General features: G+C 40.2%; 1 protein-coding gene across 2 annotated transcripts in view; it reads right to left on the bottom strand.

Moving 5' to 3' along the window:
• Window positions 1-20058, bottom strand: part of LOC136578793 (cadherin-7) — a 257678-nt gene that overhangs the window by 33542 nt on the left and 204078 nt on the right. For both annotated transcript variants that reach the window (XM_066578961.1, XM_066578962.1), the window contains 2 exons: window positions 18931-19067; window positions 13683-13804 (listed from right to left, as the gene is read on the bottom strand). In XM_066578961.1, the coding sequence (XP_066435058.1) occupies window positions 13683-13804; window positions 18931-19067 (259 nt within the window). The remainder of the gene's footprint in view (window positions 1-13682; window positions 13805-18930; window positions 19068-20058) is intronic.

The raw sequence follows: 20058 nt of genomic DNA on the forward strand, positions 1-20058 counted from the left end.
CTATATAATAGGAAAATACCTACATGCTTCGAAACAAACACTTTCAGTTTTTACTCATGGGTAAGGATCTCAGGTGTTTGGTCTGAAACATATAGGCATTTTCCAATATATGCTTCTGCAATCCTTGTTTTGAAGCTGTGGTAATACAAAAGTTTGATTTTACATATGAAGCGTGTTCTGGAGAACCTCACCGTGACTGCCTGTATACACCAAGGCCAAAGTGGTTTTTCTTTTTTTTCCTTTGCACTGACCTGTGGAGCTTGGATAAATTGACTGCTGTTGGTGGTGAGCTGGCTGATGTAGCATTTAACCTTTTTGCTTAGTCTATTATTTATTCCTTTCCTTTGCTATGCTGCCATCTAGTGCCTAAGCTGCATTATTAACGGTTACTGTATTGTAAAAAATGTAGTAGGGCCTTTGAATCACATGGCCTTCTTGTGGAGGTCCTCTAAATATAAGGAGCTGTATATAAAGTTTGACTAATACTGCCAAAGAGAGTTCGCCTTCCTAAAGTGAAGCATATCCCCCCTGCTGGGGTTGCATGCAAGTAGGACCTGCTATGGTGATGGCTGCTACAGCAGAGAGAAGGAAAAATCTGTTGTAAAGGAGAGAGCATGAGCCAGTCATCAGGGATTAGGTGAAATAATGAAAAGTCATTGCAACTGTAGTGACCAAGAGATGGCCACAGCTACTGAGAGCAGCCTAGAGAGAGAGTGCACAGGAGGAAAGGGAGACTCCTTATGACATGAATGCCACAGTGAAGTAGCAAATCAAGAAGCCCTAAAACAGGGTCATATCAGAAAACAGAAATGACAACAAAGGAAGAGGAGAAAAGCTGGGAGATGAGACGCATGCAAACAAGGCCAACAGAGAAGCAAAATGTACAAGTCAAGACGAGAAAGATGAGGGACTATCCCTGATCTAAAATTGTCGAAACTTGCTTAAAGAGTGTAGCAACAGTCATGAAAAGGGTTACCCATGACAGGAACCTTGCACATCCCTAGTTGATATGTGAGAGAGTTGGGCTACTCCAGAAATGGACAGAATAAGACAGACCAAACAACACACAGAATACACTTGATAACTCGCACAGGAGGAGGAGAGCAAACTAAGAGTAGTAAGGACGAACTGACAAGGACTAGAAGTCGGAAAGTTTCCAAACAAAGCTATGTAAATAACTAACTCCACACAGTACCTGACAGGGGCGGGAATACAACTGTATAACTGGCATCCTCTTGACAGGAGGAGCTTGAATAAGAACCTCCAACCAGAAACTAATAAGTCAGTTGGATTGTCACTTGCCTGAGCAAGGTTACCAAAAGCAGCAAAGATGAAAGAAGTTGTCACTTCAGCTTCCAGCACCAAATGACAATGCGCATGCAAAAACAAAACCTGAAGAACAATGGCACAAATCCATTTTTTTAAGAAGCATAAAAATGTTTTACAAATTTTCTGTATTAAATGGTATATTAAATGACACCATTATAAAATGTAACTCGTCTCACAAAAAACAAGCCTCTTAAGGCTAGAAGAATAAAAAAAGTTATAGTTCTTGAAAAGTGGAGATGATAAAATGAAGAAATATAAAGAGGTTCAAAAGTGAAGCATTTAATAACTTAAAAGTGAAAAATTTCTAAAATTGCTGCTCTCCGTTCAGTAATAAGTGTAAAGGAATAGCATCTCAGTGTGGGCCTCCAAACTGTGGAAGAAGTGCACCTTTATCAGATAAAATCGATAAGTATGAGTCACAAGTGACTATGCCGTTAACAAAAATTCAGAATGAGAGATCTGAATTCAGTCAGTGATCCAAAGATGCGTAGACTGCAGCTTTCAGGTTGTCGATGTAAAAACGTCTTTTTATTTCCCCATGACATATAATAGACAGCAACGTTTCAACCTTGACGGTCTTTATCAAGCTTGATAAAGACCGTCAAGGTTGAAACGTTGCTGTCTTTTATATGTCATGGGGGAATAAAAAGACGTTTTTACATTGACAACCCGCATGCTGTGGTCTTTACGCATCTTTGGATCCTATACTTGGAAGGTATTCAGCTTCCTGGACGGCTGGTGCATCATTTAAGTCCTGCCACATGGTTTTGGAAGGGAGTTATGCTGCTGGTAACTACATTTTCTTGATTGAATTCAGTCAGTGGTAATATGTTCCGGCTCTAAACCACCCCACACCGTAATTTTATTAAAAGGAAACGAAAGGCGTAACCATCATATAAATATGGGATGGATTACACAAATGTTACTTATGTAGGATATATGATTACATACATTTTTGGCTACAAGACCATGTTCCCAAGCTAAAATATCATTTTTGGCGTAAACACATTGGTATTTGCTGATGTTTTAGAAACAGAACAAGAATAACCCCTCCGCAGCTAACAGTCTTAGGTGCATCCTGATACCATTTTAGAGATAAATTGGCAAATATTTGTGTCTCCATAATTCTGGGAAAAGTACAAGATTAAAAATTGTTTCATTGTTCATGAACGGGGCATGATAACCTATTAGAATGCCTTAAAGGGATCATCAGAATGAACTATTTCTTTGAACCTATCTAAATTTCACTAACATATCCATAAAATCAATGCATACATACAACACAGTACAGGATAATCCACAATCCTCAGTTATATACTGTATATCATAAAGAGATGACAAGTTCATTTTAATTATAGTATAACGACTAGAGATGAGCGAGCACCCAAATGCTCGGGTCCGCGTTATTCGAGTCGAGCTTTTCGTAAACTCGAAAACTCTATTCGAGTAATGAACCCCATTGACTACAATGGAAGACTCGAGCAGTTTTGTATGTGGGACGCCGGGTGCCGAGCTTTTTTTTTTTCTAGGTCTCTCTCTCTCTCTCCTGCCAGCCTTAATATTTGCCATTGACGCGCGCTGCATCGTGGCGGGGAGGGGCCAAAACAGGCATGTCACAGCGGGGAGGAGCCAAAAACTGGGGCGGGGTTGAACATGGCTTGATGCTCGTTCGAGTAACGAGCACTATCGAGTACGCTAATACACGAACAAGCATCAAGCTCGGCAGAGTATGTTCGCTCAACTCTAATAACGACCATAATGAAAAAGGGGAAACAGTTTAAAATATATCTAAATGGTCTTTGTACTATTTAAGGCCTTAGTCACACGGGCGTTTTTCCCCGCAATTTGCGGATCGCATGACGGATGCGCATCCGCAAATCGCGTGAACGGGGCCCAAAAATCGCCCGAGAATCTGCTCCTAGCCACGTTTCATTAGAAACGGTCCGGAGCTGTCCAGCGCATTGCATTTAATGGAGCCGGCAATACAGCCGGCTCCATTGAAAGCAATGCGCTGCAGGCGAGCGCGGGATGAATTGTCGGGAAGTGCTTAAATATATAAGCCTTTCCCTGCAATTCATACAGAAATGTGTTAAAATAAAAAAAATATATATACTCACCTTGTCCCGGCAGACGGAGTTAAGCGCGGCCGGCCTGCAGTGGGTGTGAAGGGGGTGTGAGTCAGAGCTGCCCCTAATTGGCTCAGCGCTGAGCCAATCAGAGGCAGCACTCACTCACACCCATTCATGAATTCATGAATGGGTGTGAGTGAGAGCTGCCCCTGATTGGTCCCTGCGCTGAGCCAATCAGAGGCAGCTCTCACTCACACCAATTCATGAATTTATGAATGGGTGTGAGTAAGAGCTGCCTCTGATTGGCTCAGCGCTGAGCCAATCAGGGGCAGCTCTGACTCACACTCGCTTCACACCCACTGCAGGCCGGCCGCGCTGAACTCCGTCTGCCGGGACAAGGTGAGTATATATATATTTTTTATTTTAACACATTTCTGGATGAATTGCAGGGAAGGGCTTATATATTTAAGCCCTTCCCGACAATTCATCCCGCGATCACCGGCAGCCCATTGCTTTCAATGGAGCCGGCTGTATTGCCGGCTCCATTGAATTCAATGGGCAAACATCGTTCTTCTCTGCCACAGCTGTTACAGCTGTGGCAGAGAAGAATGATTTGTCTTCTATATGTTCTCAATGGGGTCGGCGCTGCTGCCGCCGGCCCCATTGAGCGCATATAGAGAAGAGAACAGGAATCGCAGATCGCAGATAGGTGCGATCTGCGATTTCTGTTCTATAATTTATCGGACGAGCGCATAAAAAGCGCTCATGTGTCCGATACCATTGCAAAGCAACGGTTTTAAAAAATCGCCGGACGCATGCGCATGCGCAAATCGCGCGAAAAAACGTCTGACTGAGGCCTTAAAGTGTAAAATTGAAAAAAACTAAAAAACATTTATTTCTATATAATACATTTTTTATTTCTCTTGATGTAATCAAAAATATGAAAAAACACAAAAACAAAAGGGGAATAAAAATAAAACCCCATGTATCCCAAATAATAGGCATTATGTGAATAACTGAAGAAGATAAAGCTTTACAGTGTTCAAACCCACATGTATTACAAAAAAGCTAAACTGTACTTTGTCCTTAACAGGAAAAAATGGCCTGAACTGATTAATACAATGGAATTGTTGCTTATTCAGTTGTAACAAGCTGTATCAATAATCATTTGACCTGTAAATTAGGCCAAAGTGAAAGTACTTGGCAATAGAATTACCTTTGCCTAGTACAAATAATGTATAGAACACATTGACTAAGCCTGGTGTACTATATCATGGTATTTCAGTGCACATTCTATTCCCTTACACAGTACACACCTATTGGAAACTACAATGAACAATGGTGGACAGTGCTAGGTATCAAAAAAAGCCATACTGTGTTTTGCAATAAGCACTCAAACCCAAATCCCCACTAAAAAGGAGAACATCCTCAGGTAAAAGTAATATAAAATGAAGAAAAAATGGAAATGGTGCAAGGAAGACGTTACTGTGTTGTGGCTTTCAAAACAGCATCAATATAATCCAAACAAACTCCTTGTGGATTCTCTATAACGACTTAAATTAACACAACTGAGAGGAAAGAACTAGGGTCAATCCCTTCTAAACCCTCTTGCCCAAGTAGGCTCTTCACAAGACATACAGTATGAGCTCAACAAATGCAATCCATGTATGTTCTCTTTATTTCAGAAAACCTAAGCATTTTGGGTAACAGAGTTCAGAAAAATAGACAACGTACAATTCTATCTATCTTCTTATGTCAAACTTCATAGCATAACTCCTATAAGACACTGTCTAGAACAGGAGGAGCTAGTATCTTAGAGAAAGTATGCTATAAGAAAACATACATGGATTGCCATTTGTTGAGATAATACATTTTGAGAAGATCCTACTTGGACAGAAGTGTTTGGCGTGGTTGACCCTGCTTGTTTCCCACGGGGAGTAATGTTGACTCCTTATGTGATATGCATTGTCCATTGCAATTGGAAGCACTCATTTAGTAAATATTCCCCCTTTATTCTTTTTCCACTGCATTGTCAAGTTATAAAAAGACAACTTTGCTAAAGCTATTGCAATTGATGAAAATTGACATAGTTGCAGTAATATATTTCTAAAAGATAGAGATTTAGAAGTGATAAAGCTATAATAAAGAATAAGTCCCATCTAATCAAAGCTAAAATAAGAAACAGTGTAAATAACAGGTAGTAAAATACATCTCTAGATCACATAATGACAATATTGATTGATCCAAAGATAGCCATGTTCCTAAACTCTGATAAGTGACTAGTTTGTTTTTTTCACTCAGTGTATAAAATCTGTCAATGTGTTATTTGTCAATATTTATGTTATGTGCAATGCTAACAAACAACAAGTGTGAAAACTTGTATTAACTACCTGCAGATATGCCAATGTGTTCATATAGTAGACTTGCACTGTAAATTATTTCATGGATGAAAGGTTCTAATGTGTGAGCATATACAAATACTCCCCTACTTGCGAACAGGTTCCGTTCCAGGAACCTGTTCTTAGGTACATTTGTTCGTATATCCGAACAAATGCTTGTATGGAGCGGGATCGCGGGTGGATCCCGCTCCATACAACGTCGGGTGCTGGCTGTTCGTACAGCAGACAACCGGTGGCAGCAGTTCCGACGAGCTGCGCTGATCGTCGGAACTATTAACACTTTAAATACCGCTCTGACAGGGGTATTTAAAGTGTTAACAGTTCTGACGAGCAGCGCGGTTCGTCGGAACTGCTGCCGCTGGGTGCCGGCTGTAAGAAACAGACGGCACCCGACATTCAGGAGGCCCGTACAGTGTCCGCGCCGGGACGCTGTGTGGTTGCTAGGCAGCTGGGGGCCTTCTGAAAGGCCCCAGGGCTGCTTATGCAGAGTGCCCATCAAGCGTACGGATTGATAGGTGCTCTGCATAGGCAGCCCTAGGGACTTTTAGAAGGCCCCCGGCTGCCTAGCAACCGCACAGAAGCCTGTCCGGTCCCTGCACAGTATGATATAATGCCATAGCATTACATCATACTTTGCAGGACAGTTTGTTTGCATCTTGCGAAGTTAGTAACTCGAACGTTGGCAAGTTAGGGACTATCAGTACAATATACTGCTGTACAGCAACCTTCCTGAGGTTAAATATCCAATCAGACAGGGTTTACATTGTGTCCTGTACAATTAGTGCATGATTCTAAAGAGAGCTTAAGTCATTTGAAAAGGCCCAGCAATTTCAATTACTAATAATCTGATAGAACTTTCTAATGCTACGACTAGAGATGAGCGAGCACCCAAATGCTCGGGTCCTCGTTATTCGAGACAAGCTTTTCATAAAATTCGAGAGTTCTACTCGAGTAACAAACCCCATTGACTACAATGGGAGACTCGAGCATTTTCGTATGTGGGACGCCAGGTGCTGAGCTTTTTTTTTGTGGTCTCTCTCTCTCTCTCTCTCTCTCTCTCTCTCTCTCCTCCCTGCCAGCCAAAAAATTTGCCGTTGACGTGCGCGTCGCGGCAGGGAGGGGCCAAAACAGGCATGTCACAGCGGGGAGGAGCCAAAAACTGAGGCGGGGTCGAACATGGCGTGATGCTGCAGTGGATCCATAAAGATATCAGCAGTCATTACATGTGGATTGTCACCGATTTTGCTGTGGATTTGTTGTGGAATTCACATTTCTGTAATCTATTTCTTAAAATCCCAACCACATGTCAATTTCCCTGCAGATTCTGCATTGATTGTTCGTGCATCATGTGCATGAGATTTGTTAAAATCTCATCCAAATGGCTTTTACTGTAAACACTGTGGATTTTCTGTAGGCAATTCTGCATTTATGCTGCATGTGAACAAAAAGTAACACAGATTATGAGGCGTCCTGCAGACGGGTGATTTTGTTCCCTTTTTTTGCCCAGAAATTCAGCCACAAAAGCCACATCTATTAAAACCCAATGATTTCAATGGGTTCCCTCCCATGGAGCATTTTTGCAGCCACATTTCCGCTTGGCGAAAATACGTGAAACGCTCTATTGTTGTGTGCATTTGCGCATGTGCAGCCCCATAGGAGTCTATGGGGTGCACAAATGCACACTTATCCCGAATGCAATCATGCACTGAACAGTGCGATTTCACTGTGTTAATCGATAAGAATGGGACGAATTAGGCTGGCCTGCCTACTAAGTCAGCTGGCCTAGCTTCTGAGTTAGCTGGCCCGGCCTACTAATTAGGCTTCCTCACCTGTTCAAAGATGGCACGACTATCCCACCCCAATGTAAACAGACCTGGCAGTGCATAAAAGTACATTAAAGGAGTGTGGTTACTCTTGCAAGAAGACATGATAGCGCTCCACTCAGAGTGCAATTGCATCATGTACTCGCGAGCGTTAAAATGTCACATTCCTCTGCAGGAGCCCTGAGCCTGATTTCCGCTACCTGAATGTTCTGAGCATTGTAAAAGGCGTTTTAGAATTTCATAAAACCTTTAGGGCTCCCACCCACTAGCATTTTTTTAACGCTGTGATATCTCTGCATTTTTTTTTATGCAAATGTAAATGGGACTTCCTAATGTTAAAATCTAGAGATGAGCGAGCACCAAAATGCTCGGGTCCTCGTTATTCGAGTTGAGCTTTTCGTAAAATTCAAGAGCTCTATTTGAGTAGCGAACCCCATTGTCTTCAATGGGAGACTCGAGCATTTTTGTATGGGACCCGCAGGTTGCCGAGCTTTTTTTTTTTTTTCTGTGTTCTCTCTCTTTCCTCCGGCAAGCCAGCCACAAACTACCGTTAACATGCGCAGCGCCGCAGCGGGGAGGGGTAAAATGAGACACGTCAGCGGCGGGGAGGGGCCAAAACTGGGTCGGGGTCGAACAAGGCGCGATGCTCGCTCAAGTAGCGAGCACCATCGAGTATGCTAATACTCGAACGAGCATGAAGCTCGGAAGAGTACGTTCGCTCATCTCTATTAAAATCGTATCGCACAAAAATCGCAAAGCACAAACTTGCGATTTTTTGTGCAATGCGATTTTTAACATTAGAAAGTCTTATTGACATTTGCATTTTAAAAAACGCAACGATATCGCAGCGTTAAAAAAAAACGCTAGTGGGTAGGAGCCCTTAGTTATGAACAATCCAATATCTTTGAGATATTTGCACCTGTAGCTCAGACATATTGGATGATGACTTTGATCACTAAATATGCTTTATATCACATTTCTCTTGAAACAGATATGATTTTAATAGCGCTAACAGGATGTACAGATGTACTATAGCAATTGTTAACATAACCAACGCCATAACATGGCACATTGTGATTACCTGATTTACAGCACTGTAGTACAATGTTGTTAAATCATCATAACTCGTTAAATGTCACGTTTGGTACATTTGTACTATACGCTTAGTAAAGTACTTATAGATGCTTTTGTTTATATGAGCCTGTGATATGATAGGCATGCGGCATTACATCTAGTTATGTGATTGTTTAGAAGAGCACTTACTTCAAGTATCATGTGTATCCACATACAAATGCATTTTCATTGATTTATACTAAAAATGTTATTTATGACTCATGGAAAATGTCATCCTGAATGTTTTCAGGTTACAGTAAGTGAAGAAATTGCATAACTAATCGGATCATTGCTTTCATTTTCTTCCAGAACTAGAAAAATGTAAGCAGGCATTTGGTAGCTGCAGGCACTAGCATTTATACATATGACCCAGTGTTTTGGGTAGAATACATTTCAAATGAGACACATAATAGAAACTTTATAAATTATGTGAAAATCTAGCAGTTCAAAATAGTCTAATATTGGGGTTTGTGGTTTTAAAGATGAACTATGATGTCTGTGCTCAAATAATAGTAAAAGTGTGTAATACCTGTATACGTTGCAGTCAAAATGATTAAACCCCATTGCAAGTTAGGCTTTTTTGCCTAATTTGCAAACTTGTATCTGTTTGCAATGAAAAAAAAATGTAAATAGCTCAACACAACTAACATAATAAGTCATTTCTTCTAATTCAACACAAAACTTTTATTCACTCCTGCAGTCTCAGAATTATTCAATCCCTTCATAGCAATCATCTTTAGTACTTAGTAGATTACCCTTTTGCTGTTATGACCTACTGTAAATATGATGCATTCTGTAGCCAGACACATGCTTCTGACAGGATTCCTGATGAATCTTAGGCAATTCCTCATGAGTAATTGCCTCCAGTTTACTAATATTCTTGGGTTAATGTGCTGCAACAGTCTTCTTCAAATCTGACCACAGATTGTCTGTTGGCTGGGGTGTAGCCTGCAGCCAGCGTGCAGGGTTACATCTCGCCTGTGCTCTGTGGGGAACCTACTTCTGCTGTTTTTATCCTGATCCACTACTCTTTGTTTGGCCTGTAAATTACCTGCTTAGCAGACTAGTCAACGGCAGTGAAGAGAGTCTATGCCAAGGGTTCCACATAATTTCTGGAGCACTCGCACCCGTAGGCCCAGCATCTCCAGACCCCACACATGTGCACCGCTTCTACCACTTAGACAATGGAGGGATCTGGTATGGGCTTGCAGCAATAGCCCGGTAAGGGTCACATCTGAAGTTGAAATCAGCATCTCCCTGCAGTTGCTGGATTCTGGACTAAGTGAGGTGGAGTCAGTCATCCTGCCAAACCAGTGCTCTGCAGATAGTGAGTAAAGGGATTCCTCAGCCATACCACGCAGGGCTGCGGAGTCTTCAGCATCCTCCCTGCTGGTCGGTGCTTTAGGTATATAAACTGCATCCTGCAGTAAAAGAAGTGAGTGTCTGTCTGAATATGGACTCACAGACCTGCACTGTCTACTTACACCAGTCAGTTTCTAGCTATGTACCTACAGCCTTGCTCTGCTATAATTCCACAGTTTTTTTCTGTCACTTTTTCATCTTCCTTTAAGCGGGGGAATCTCAAGACTCCTGAAATGAATTGAAACTCACTGCCCTCATTATCACATCCCTTAAAGGAGTTTACCAAAGTGTCACCTAATAATCTTGCTTGGAAGCCCACTGTGCCTTTAAGGCAGTCCTCGCCAAGTAAGGACTCTGGTACATCTTTCCATAAGGAACAGGAGCTCACCCTGTGGCAAGTTACCGCAAAATTACTGGAGGCTATCTAAGTAAGTACCACCTTACACAATGGCAAAATAGAAGTCAAAATGTGGGTCTCTTGTGCCAGGACTTGCAGATTCTTTGGGATCATGTCAAATAAGTGGAGGCCCAAACTTCACACTTGAAGGAAGTCACAGCTCCAGTACCAGCTAAGGTGGATGAGCTGGAAAAAGCCACAAAGGCATGGGTGCAGTGAGCTAACGATTTGGAAAACAGGCTGAGAAGAAATAACTTGCACATCCTTGGTTTGCTAGAGCATTTGGAAGGTCACAATCACTATGAGTTTATGGAAAAGTAAAAAAAAACCTTCTACCAAATGTGCAGTTCTTGGCTGCATCTGCCATTAAAAAAACTCACAGGACCCCAGTCTGCTTGCTCCCTCTGGGAGCTTCCCCAAAGCTTAGGCTGGCCCGTCTGTCCAGCAGTAAAGACAGAGATGTAGCATTACAGGCTATTCAGTGAAACCAACATCTCAAGTTCAACAAAGCTACTATCTCATTGCTTCCAGACTTCTCAGACATTCTCTAGCTAAGTGTTTCTCAACTTCAGTCCTCAGGACTCCCAACAGGTCATGTTTTTAGGATATCCTCAGTATTGCATGATGTAATTATTGTGGTCAGATCCTCAGACATTGCCACAGGTGTTCTTGCTATAGAATATTCTGAAAACATGACCTGTTGGGGGTCCCTGAGGACTTGGAGTTGAGAAACACTGCTCTGGAATACCAGAGCCCCCTTCACAGATGTCAAACGTAATTTACGATAGGCCTCTATCCCATTTTCCATGGATTTTTTTTGCTCGCCTTCGTATTGTGCATAATGATAAAGCTATCTTCTTCTATATTCGCAAAGAGGCCAAGGACTGGCTTAACTTACTCCCAAGATCTCAGAAATGTTGAATGGAGTCCCTACTAGCTGCCAGAAATGCAGAGCTCTTCAGTATCTGTTAAATGAGGTTTCAGGTAAATATTAATTCTCTCATGTCTTGCAGGGAAAGGTTATCACCAGTGACTGACTGCGCTATGTTCAAAAAACATCTTCGCTAGTTCCTATGCAAGGTGCTCCTTCATGCCCCTTTAAGATTACAGCTACTGGGTGCACACTATATGTACGTATTTCTATACTTTATGTGCCAATTATTGGTGTTCTTGTTCTATTTGGGGTACTGTTTAACTGGTTAATATGGTTTAACCCCTTAATGCAAGAGGACATAAACTTATGTGCTGTGGATGTTGTGGGATCAGAAGTGAGTCCTCACCATCACACAGCAGGAGCCAGCTGAATAGTATAGAAAAAAATGGAGAGTAGCACAACCTTTAATCAAAGGAAAGAGTGGAAAAAACACCTGGTGCACGGTTCCTCAATGGATCCGGACTTGTGGATCCCCACAGCATAAGAATAACTTCAATAGAAAGATAGAACCAGCACTCTGGAATTAATACACAAAGAGTCCTCTTCTTTATTCCCCGGTCAATACATAAAAAAGCTGCAACGTTTCGACCTGGTGCAACAGGTCTTTGTCAAGCATGAGCCAGCTATGACTGTTAACCAGCATTCCACTGCAACAGCAAGGATTAATAAGAGTATTTAACCCCCTAGGTGCCGTAATCAATGCCGCAATCGATGTACATTACGACATGTAAAGGGCTCACAAAGAGAGCATGCTCCTTCTGTGACATCATCGGCTGGCTGTGAGGTAATTGCGGAGAGCTGATGGGTTGCCATGGCAACCAGATGCCATACACTGGTGTCCAGGTCTGCCATGGTCTATGATTGCTATTAGAAGCGATAAGGCATTGCTGTACAGAAGTACTGCAAAGTATCATCATAGCTTTTATGGTTCAAGTCCCCTACAGAGACATAAAACAAGTAAAAAAGAAAATAAAAACTTTCCTGTTTGTATAAAAAAAAGTCCCACATACTTGACATCATTGTATCCATAATGACCATAATGACATGATGAGAAATAGTGTGTTCAATAAATTGAACACACTATTTATCCTGCCCAGCAAAAACATTAAAACAAACCCCCTAAAAACTGCTTATTTTGTTTATTGTGCCTCTAAAATAAAAGTGATCCAAAAGCCATATGTACTGCAAAATGGTACTACTAAAAACTACAGCTTGTCACACAAAAAACAAACTATCATAGAACTCCATCCATGAAAGAATACAAAAAGTTATGGTAGTTTAAATGCAACAACGTAAACAAATCTATTTAAAAAAAAGGAGTTTATTGTGCAAAAGTTAAAAAACCTGTAAAAATAATAATAATTTTGGTATCATTGTAATAGTACCGACCTGCAGAAAATAATGTATCATGTCATTTATGCTGCATGATGAGTGCTGCAAAAAAATAAAAAGTAAACAATGGCAGAATTGATGTGCTTTCTCTTCCTGCCTTAAAAAAATTAATAAAAGTTTTACAATACATTATATGTACCCTTTGTCTTTTTGGCTCCTCTTGGCCGCTGAAGACAGCCACAAAGAGTTCTATATAAAGGTCTATGTCAAAATTTTCTGATCAGCATAGCCACTCTTTTTAATTCAGAAGCTTGCAAACTAAGTATATTTCTAAAAAAAAAAAACATTCAGTGTCTTTACTATCTTTTTGTATACCTTTTTTGTTTGTGCAAGACAATGACCTCTTCCCTTAACTTCTTGGATCATTTTTTCGACTTATTTCCATATTTCTAACATGCCATCAAACATCACAATCAAGCCCTATTCAGTCCAGGCATTTGATGTGTTTTCTCTCAAGCACACCTGATGCAAGTAATGAAGTTTTGGTAAGTAACATCAGGTGTCCTTGAGATAACACCTGATTTTTAAATGTGTGCTCTTCTGAAAGATTCTATTTTTTTGGATTTTACATTTTGAAACTACTTACTACATTTGTTGTGTTGAGCTACTTGAATTGTTATTGATTGATTGCTTTTTTAACATTTTGATTGTTGTTTTTTTAAACAGATGAAAGATTGTAAATTTGACAAATAAAGCTAATCTGAAATGGGGGCTTGAATAATTTTTGTTGCAACTGTATATCTCAAATACTTGATATCTGATTTCCTGTTATTTCTCTTTGTAAAATCTCCCATGCATATACCACATGCCTACAGTTATAGCTGATGAACTTCAATTTCCAGCCAAAAATGTCAATTGACTTACTTGCCCTGGTGGTGCATTTTCACAAACATTGGTCTCATATTCCATAGCAAATTCAGGTGCATTATCATTGATATCTAGAATGCTAATGGCGACATAGCCTTTTCCAATTTGTGCAGGATTTTCTGTGTAAAATTAGAAAAACAATTTATCATTAGAAAATTTATAAGACATTTGCTAACGTTTTGAATTATTTTGCTTAATGTAACTATTGTCTTATACATGTATTTCTTTATAGTAAACAAGCTTAATTTAAAAATACAGCAACATATCTAGCATTCATTAAGAAAAGTGAAAAGCATATTTTTGGTTTAAAAATCATGACTTGTAATGTTAATTAGCATAAACTATTTTTATATTTCTAGCTTAGGCCTGCATATACAACCTACATATGTCTGATGGGTTGTTTCTGTATAGCAGTGTCTTTAGCCATCTGCTCAGTCCTATATACTTATCTCTACAGTTACAATATTTCTGGTATAACCATTCTAATTACACTTGTGACCTGAAACTCTGAAAGCTGTTACACAATGTGTGACAGTGAATTGCAGAGTGTAAGAGAAAATCAGCCTTTAGTGTGCATTCTCCTATTCCTATATTTCCTAAAGCTCTTTATTGCAGGCATTGCTGAGATTTCATTTTCAAGTATGTTTTTTTTTTTTTAAAGCATCTGAGATACTGTAAGGTTAGTAAGTCTGGCTGTTTGGCTCTACAGCTGTGACCCCTCTGACTCTATCACCCCTTTTTCATACTTAACTTTTTTTGCCTGAACAGGCTATTCTGAGGTCCAGCTCCCAATGTTGTGAATCTGTCAAGTGGGCTGTCCTCACCCTTACTGTCAATGGGTGACGTTAGACTGTCAGTCAAGTCCATAAACCAATGACAGTGAATGGTTCGGACTGTCCACTAGACAGATTCTCAGTGTTGGGAGATGGACTACAGAAGAGCTCGTTTGGGTGAATCGAGTATAAAAAATAAAAGTGTCGATAGCAGCAAGCCATGGCTACAGAGCTAACTTTGCAGCATGACAGGTTGTTGTTAAGGTCATGGTGAGTCCATGTCCCAACAGATCAAAGCAGTTTTAGATGCATGAGGAGTATTTACACAAAACTGGGCAGGTACTTTTAATGCTATGGCTATATGTCTATCTAGCTATTGTGAAGATATGGGGACAAGTTAGCTTCACCTGCTTATGGAGTTCCTTCATCTGTCAAGTATGAGCCTGTTTTTAAGTAAATGGTGGCCAAGATCAGCTACTTAACTACTTCTTCTATGCCTGCAGTGCTTCGTTTTCTAGAGCAGAGCTAAGCCATGTTATAATATTTGTTGGTAAGCATCAAAATCACAATCTTTTTAATAGGTGCAAATATAGTCCCATTTTCTCTCTTCTTGAAGACAAGTTCTTAAAACAGCAGAGAACACAGTTTTACATATTGGTCTTATGGCCTTTCACATTTCATCACAGCAAACTTCATGTGCCATTCTTGTGCCCGTATTCTCCACCATAAAGTGACAACCTGAGGCTGAGTTAGTTCATGTGGTTGCCATTTCTTGGGTAAGATGGTTGGCACAAGAAGGAAATTCATTCCAACACAGGTTTCTTGTTTAAACTGGCTTCACCCAGTTTTATTTTTTCTCTTCACAGAAAGCAAATCATATCCCAATACAAAATGAATTCTGGCCATCTGGCTTATAACTCATGCATTACATCTCCCTAGCTGGCAGGCTCTAGTTCTACTGCTCTGCACTTCTAAACTAATACAGATTTGTTCATATTAGAACTCCTGCAGGCATCTAGAGGCCGGAAATGCCGCTCTTATCTAGGCTGGGAGCATTGTAGCACACTTCTTACTATGCTCTACAAACTGGCTCCTTGTAAGATTAATTGGCCATTTTGAAAACAGGGATGAAGTGGGAGCCCACCTAGATTCCACTCACACACCCATATATGAATTTATGAATGGGTGAGTGACTGCTGCCTCTCATCTGATTGGTCCCGCTGAGCCAATCAGAGGCAGCAGTCACACACCCATTCATAAATTCATGAATGGGTGTGTGAGTGGAATCTGCCTCTGATTGGTCAGGCTGTGACCAATTAGAGGCAGCTCATTCAGCAGGCGGGGATTTTAAATCCCCGGCTGCTGAATACTACTCACAGCTGTTCAGAGCAGTTCAGGAGGACTGCCGCTGGCCGCGCTGAACTCCGTCTGCCAGGACCAGGTAAGTATATATATATTTTTTATTTTTACACATTTCTGGATGAATTGCAGGGAAGGGCTTATATATTTAACCCCTTCCTGACAATTCATCCCGCGATCACCGGCAGCCCATTGCTTTTAATGGAGCCGGCTGTATTGCCGGCTCCATTGAATTCAATGGGCTAACATCGTTCTGCCGGGACAAGGTGAGTATATATATTTTTTTTTTTACACATTTCTGGATGAATTGCAGGGAAGGGCTTATATATTTAAGCCCTTCCCGACAATTCATCCAGCGCTCGCCGGCAGGCCATTGCTTTCAATGGAGCCGGCTGTATTGCCGGCTCCATTGAATTCAATGGTCAGTGCTCGTTTAATCGAGACGAGTACCGCGTGGTGCTCGTCTCGAGTAACGAGCATCTCGAGCACCCTAATACTCGAACGAGCATCAAGCTCGGACGAGTATGCTCGCTCATCTCTAGATATTACCATCTGAGACATTTATAGCATCAGAAGTATGGGCCATAGTAATCTGAGAGATCACATTTCTACTGCCAGGATGTCAACCTATTTGGATAATAGGGCCAATTCCCCCACAAACAGCATTCGAGAGAGTAGGAGACTATGTATGAAGCTCTTTTCATTGTAGATTATGGATGTTTTGTTAAGAACCAAGCAGTTCCCATAAACTACAATGAAGAGAGCATGCATAAACAGCCACCTCTAACTCATATACTCCTTTTTAAAGTGCCAAACAAGTCAATGGACCCTATTTTCCAGAGAAAGGAGGGGCTGAGAAATGGCTATATGTGCTGCATTATGACTTGGCCGTTCCTGCTCTTGAGTTGTACGTATACCACTGTTCTCTGACACGGAATGTACATGTTAACAGGCGCACACAGATAAGCATTTCTGTGTCTTGATGGTTTGGCCTCACAGAATGCCATGGCTGGTCGCATTTGGCTTCCAGGCTAAAGGTTGAATACCCTTATGCTAAAGCAAGCCTAGCTTAGCTTAGTTAATCAAATCTACATGTAATATTGTTTGAACCCTTAGATCAATTTCTTTTTATTTGAAGAGCCCCCCGAAAATAAGCCAATCACAGTATAGAATGCTGTTTAGACTACCAACTATTAGTTATAAACTGTGAGGAAATAAAGCATCGTATTGTTCTCATTGAAATTAATGGGCTCACATTCTAGAAGATGAACAGTCTATGTCCTACCATGGACAGGTTCCAGCTCAGACCCGCTCTTGTTAAATTAATACAATCCCCAATAAAGGAAGTCAGGGTACTTAAAGATAAACTAGACAATTCCTTAAACAATGTTGTTAGGTATCAAATTTAGAAACAAATTTTTGAATCTCGGGGAATTCAACTTCTGGCCAATATTTACAATGGATGCGCACAGGGAGTATATGGAGCTGGCCCAGGAGTTAACTCTGCTCCTTATCCAGCAGGTGTCAGCTGTGTATTACAGCTAACACTCTGCAGCAATGGCCTGGAGCAGAGATAACTGTGATCCTGGCCATGGATCTCCTTAAATACCACAATGAATAACGAACAAAGGAAAGTCACAAGAAACATGAGCCACAAATAATTTTGCCCACACATTTTATATCTACAAGCACTATATATGGAAATCATGTGGTATGGCACCAAATAGGATGAAGGAAGTGAAGGCTATCAAGGTAAGTGTTGCTAATGTGTTTGCTTGTCTTTGCATTTTATTTTATTATCATACTATATCATAATTAGGAATGAGCGTGTATACTCGCTAAGGCACTACTCGCTCGAGTAATGTGCCTTAGATGAGTACCTCCCTTCTCGTCCCTAAAGATTCAGGGGCCGCCGCGACTGACAGGTGAGTTGCGGCGGGGAGCAGGGGAAAGCGGGCGGCAGAGAGGGAGAGAGAGATCTCCCCTCCGTTCCTCCCTGCTCTCCCCCGCAGCTCCCCACGCCGGCCCCCAAATCTTTAGGGACGAGCGGGAAGATACTCGGCTAAGGCACATTACTCGAGCGAGTAGTGCCTTAGCGAGTATACTCACTCATCCCTAATCATGATATATAACTAGAGCTCAAATTTACTATAGATCAATCTTTATTATTTTTAATTCATTTTACAATGATATTACTTATACATTTACATAATAGGGTGAAAAAACAAGTTCAAACTTTCATGCATATAAAAATTAGTGCTGATCTAAAGGAAGGAAATAAAGAAAGAAAACAACACTAAATCCCTTGGAAACCATAGTCGCTGAGAGTGGACTAATTCCTTCCTGACCTTCTAAATGAAAAGGCAATTGGATAAACCACTGGATCAATATTCTAAATGGTTAAAAATCGAAACCCTGTATATTCTGCTTCTTAAGAAAAATGGCCAGTCTTTTTTTATTGAACATGTATGAATACTTTTAGCAGTACAAAAAATATAAACAAATTTTACAACAATTAGCAGATCTGTGTGGCAGCAAAAAGCAGCGCCAAGTCAAAATAACACCTTTAAAATAACTGGTAATATCTCAGGTTGTGCATTTGAGTTCAGATCAATTTTTAGTACTAGAAGGTATCAGTAAAGGAATAAACAAGTGAAAATGCAGTTCTGTTATATTGTTCCAGATGGATCGCACTTAAAATCTATGGCAGGGAGCTCTGCATTCTGTTTATAGGAGGCTATCAGACACCTTAAGTAGAGGCAGTGCAAGTGCAAAAAAATCTCAGTTTGTTTTAACAAGTTGCCTCAGACCTGTCATAAGGAAAATAGGATTTACACATATTTCTCCTAAACTAGGGTCTTAGAAAATGAAGTGAAAGGGGTCAAGTATAGGTTTTTCCAAAGAAATGACATGCATTAGCCATTTCCTATCACTTCACATTGCATAGTTTAATTTCAGCCAGCTAATACCCTTGTACCATCGGTTCAACTAATATGTTGTTCTGCATGGGTTCTACTACTTTAATCTAATAATGTTTGGAAATCACAGTAATCATTTTTTACGGCAAATTTTCTGCATATGTGAATCAATCAATAAATAATACATTTACTTACGGCTCTCAATTGCCAGAACTGTTATGTTGTGAACAGCATTGGTCTCTCTATCCAATGGTTTAGCTATGGTAATAAGTCCGCTGTTGGCATCAATGTTAAAATATCTCTCCAGGTCGGTATTACGATCAATTGAGTATCTATTTTGAGGTGAAGGAACAAAAAGGCGACATTTGTTTTCTATTTTGAATATTCAAATATGAATTTACGAAAAAAAAGATTATTTGTGACAACAGCCTTTAATGGAAAATTCACAGCTGTCATTTCTACAATTTCACAGTCTACTTCAGTCCCTCACATATTCATCAAAAAGAGCACATTTTGTTCTTTATCAAGCTCTATCCAAATGGACATTCAATAGATATGCATAGAACATGTTATTCTGCTATGGCTCCTTGTTTATAATCCGTCGGTAATTAAACTTTAAACTTGTACATGTATCTTTGAATGATCCCATTTTCAGCCTTATTGTCAGATTTACTTTATGTAACCGTGTAAAGAATGGTTCCTCTTTTCTGTTCCAAGAGCTGCTTTTGACTTAATCTTCTCCACTCTTTTAACACATACAGATACATTTGTCTTTAGATGTTAGTACATAGATCACAATAAAGCATATAGAGCATATAAAACCTACAGCAGAATTAAAGTCATAATTAACGCCTTAAAGATCAAGAATATATCACTTTTTTCTTTTAATTCCTACCTTCAAAGAGCCATAACTTTTTTTATTTTTTCGTCGACATGTCTGTTTGTAAGTCAAGTCGTATTTTTAATAGCACCATTTAATGGGCCATATAAAGTAATAAAACCTAAACATTTTGTAAATATGGTGTAAAAACGCAATTTAGCCTCTGGCCTTTGTTTTTTTAGGCTTTATCTTTACGGTGCTCATGGTGTAGTAAAAGTGAAAAGGTTTGCTTTATTCTGCAGGTTAGTACAATTGTGCCCAAATCAAATTCATATAGAGTTTATGTTTTACTACTTTTAAGACCTTTTTTTAAGATTTCTTTCTGTTGTCATATTATGGAGAACCATAATTTTTCATTTCTATGTCAACCAGGCTGTGAGAGGACTTGATTTTTGGGAGGTGAGCGGCAGGTTTTGCTGATAACATTTTAAGGTACATATGAC

Source organism: Eleutherodactylus coqui, chromosome 9 (assembly GCF_035609145.1).
Source record: "Eleutherodactylus coqui strain aEleCoq1 chromosome 9, aEleCoq1.hap1, whole genome shotgun sequence".
NCBI lineage: Eukaryota > Metazoa > Chordata > Amphibia > Anura > Eleutherodactylidae > Eleutherodactylus > Eleutherodactylus coqui.